This window comes from Engraulis encrasicolus, chromosome 9 (genome assembly GCF_034702125.1).
Source record: "Engraulis encrasicolus isolate BLACKSEA-1 chromosome 9, IST_EnEncr_1.0, whole genome shotgun sequence".
NCBI lineage: Eukaryota > Metazoa > Chordata > Actinopteri > Clupeiformes > Engraulidae > Engraulis > Engraulis encrasicolus.
Window position 1 is genome coordinate 24194067 of NC_085865.1, and position 2500 is coordinate 24196566.

Sequence of the window (2500 nt, forward strand, 5' to 3'; positions counted from 1 at the left end):
TCACACACAAGCACACATACCGGTACTCTCTCCCAAACTCTCTCTCACATTGTCTCTGTCTGTCTTTGTCTTTCGCTCACACACACACATGCATGCACGCACGTACGCACTCACTCACGCACGCACACATGCACGCACGCGCACATACATGCACACAGGCACACACACATACACAATTTCTCTATCACACACACCTTCTATTCTCTTCCTCCCTCTCCCTATCCGTCTCTCTTAGCCTAACAACAGTAGGGTCTTCCTCCATGTGCTAGTTTGATTTAGCATGTTTAGTTTTTTTTCCTCTACAAATGTGACCTCACATTGTAAACTCTACTGAGGGACAATTAGAAGCCACTTTTATTTTGCCGAATGTGGGAAACAGAAGGCTGGGGTTTGTGTTTGGAGTTTGTGTTTGTGTGTGCGCGCGCCCATGTGTGTGTGTGTGTGTGCATGCGTGTGCGTGTTTGTTTGCTTGTGTGCATGCCTGTGTGTGTGTGTGTGTGTGTGTGTGTGTGTGTGTGTGTGTGTGTGTGTGTGTGTGTGTGTGTGTGTGTGTGTGTGTGTGTGTGTGTGTGTGTGTGTGTGTGTGTGTGTGTGTGTGTGTGTGTGTGTGCATGGGCATGTATGTGTGCGACAAGTATGTGTGTGTGTGCGTGTGCATATGCAGAATGTGTGTACTCTTTCCTGAATTTTTGAGATTGTACGCAAAGGCTTGCTGTGAAGAAGCTCTTCTCTTCTCTTCTCTTCTCTTCTCTTCTCTTCTCTTCTCTTCTCTTCTCTTCTCGTCTCGTCTCGTCTCGTCTCTTCTCTTCTCTTCTCTTCTCTTCTCTTCTCTTCTCTTTTCTCCTCTCCTCTCCTCTTCTCTTCTCTTCTCTTCTCTTCTCTTCTCTTCTCTTCTCTTCTCTTCTCTTCTCTTCTCTTCTCTTCTCTTCTCTTCCCTTCCCATCCCATCTCTCCTCTTCTCTCCATATGCTTAAGATGCCACATGACAGTGGGCAACAGCAGACCGGTATATATTTTTAGCTGTACACAACAATCTGTGGCGATGCAAATGGCTCCGCCAAGGTTGTCCTGACCTTGCAATGGGCTTCGCTTCTGCCGTGTTTGTGTTTGCAAAAAAAACACCGAGTGTGAGGTTGAAAGAACTCCACTGAAAAAAAACAAAATCAATCTTCCTTGAAGGAAAAAAAAGAATATGATATGAAATAAAAAAAATACATTCCTGCAGGATTTATTTAATTATTTTTATTTTATAAAATACTGACATGACGTTTTTAATTCATTCTCTCGCTTGTCTGTCCGTCTGTCTTTCTCTGTGTGTTGACAGATGCAAGTGCAACCTTCACGCCAACAGCTGTGTGTTTGATAAGGACAAGCTGAGTTGCGAGTGCGAGCACAACACCACGGGGCCCGACTGCGGCCGCTGCAAGCGGAACTACCAGGGCCGGGCATGGAGCGCCGGCTCCTACCTCCCCATCCCCAAGGGCACGGCCAATATCTGTGAGTACTCCTCCGCACATTATACAGTATAGTATACAGCATACTGTACACTTGCGGTGCATACGTTACACACACACTTACTCACGCATACATACGCACAAATACACACTCACGTACAAGGGCGCTGTCAATATCTGTGAGTAATTCTCCACATATTTATCGTTAAAGTCTAGGTCCATGGATGCACACTTGCGGTGCATACATTACACACACACTTACTCACGCATACATACACACAAATACACACTCACGTACAAGGGCGCTGACAATATCTGTGAGTAATTCTCCATATATTTATCAGTAAAGTGTAAGTCCATGGATGCACACTTGCGGTGCATACATTACGCACACACACATACAAGCATGCACGCATACACGCATACACACATGCACACACGCACACAAGGGCACTGACAACATCTGTGAGTTGTCCTCCACATATTTAACAGTAAAGTTTACGTATGTCCATGCATGCACACCAGGCTTGTACGAAATTCCGAATGGAAAGAATTTCAAAGTAATGCCATAATACGAACACTAGGTGGTGGTGTTCTGTGTACATGTCAATGGGTGGTGTAGATTAAATTAAAAGAAATTCAAGGTAATGGCACCACCTAGTGTTCGTATTATGGCATTATTTTGAATTGAAATTCTTTCCATTCGGAATTTCGTACAAGCCTGATGCACACTTGCAGTGCATACATTATACACACCCATGCTCGCATGCATACACACACATGCACACACACGCACAAGGGCACGGACATTATTTGTCAGTAATCCTCCACATACTTAACAGTAAAGTATACAGTACGTAGGTCCATGCATGCACACTTGCTTTGCATACATTACACACACACGCACGCATGCACGCACGCACGCACGCACGCATACACACGCAGGCACATACACACAGATGTACGCATTAGGGCACTGGCACTGGCAATATCTGTGAGTAACTTTGCACATACATACTTACTTATCAGTACAGTATAGGCCCAAT

At 45.0% G+C, this 2500-nt stretch overlaps 1 protein-coding gene across 3 annotated transcripts in view; it reads left to right on the top strand.

Moving 5' to 3' along the window:
* The window catches only part of ntng1a (netrin g1a), a 160361-nt gene that overhangs the window by 107581 nt on the left and 50280 nt on the right, over nucleotides 1–2500 (top strand). For all 3 annotated transcript variants that reach the window (XM_063206134.1, XM_063206135.1, XM_063206136.1), the window contains exon 3: nucleotides 1325–1497. In XM_063206134.1, coding sequence (XP_063062204.1) covers nucleotides 1325–1497 — 173 coding nt within the window. The remainder of the gene's footprint in view (nucleotides 1–1324; nucleotides 1498–2500) is intronic.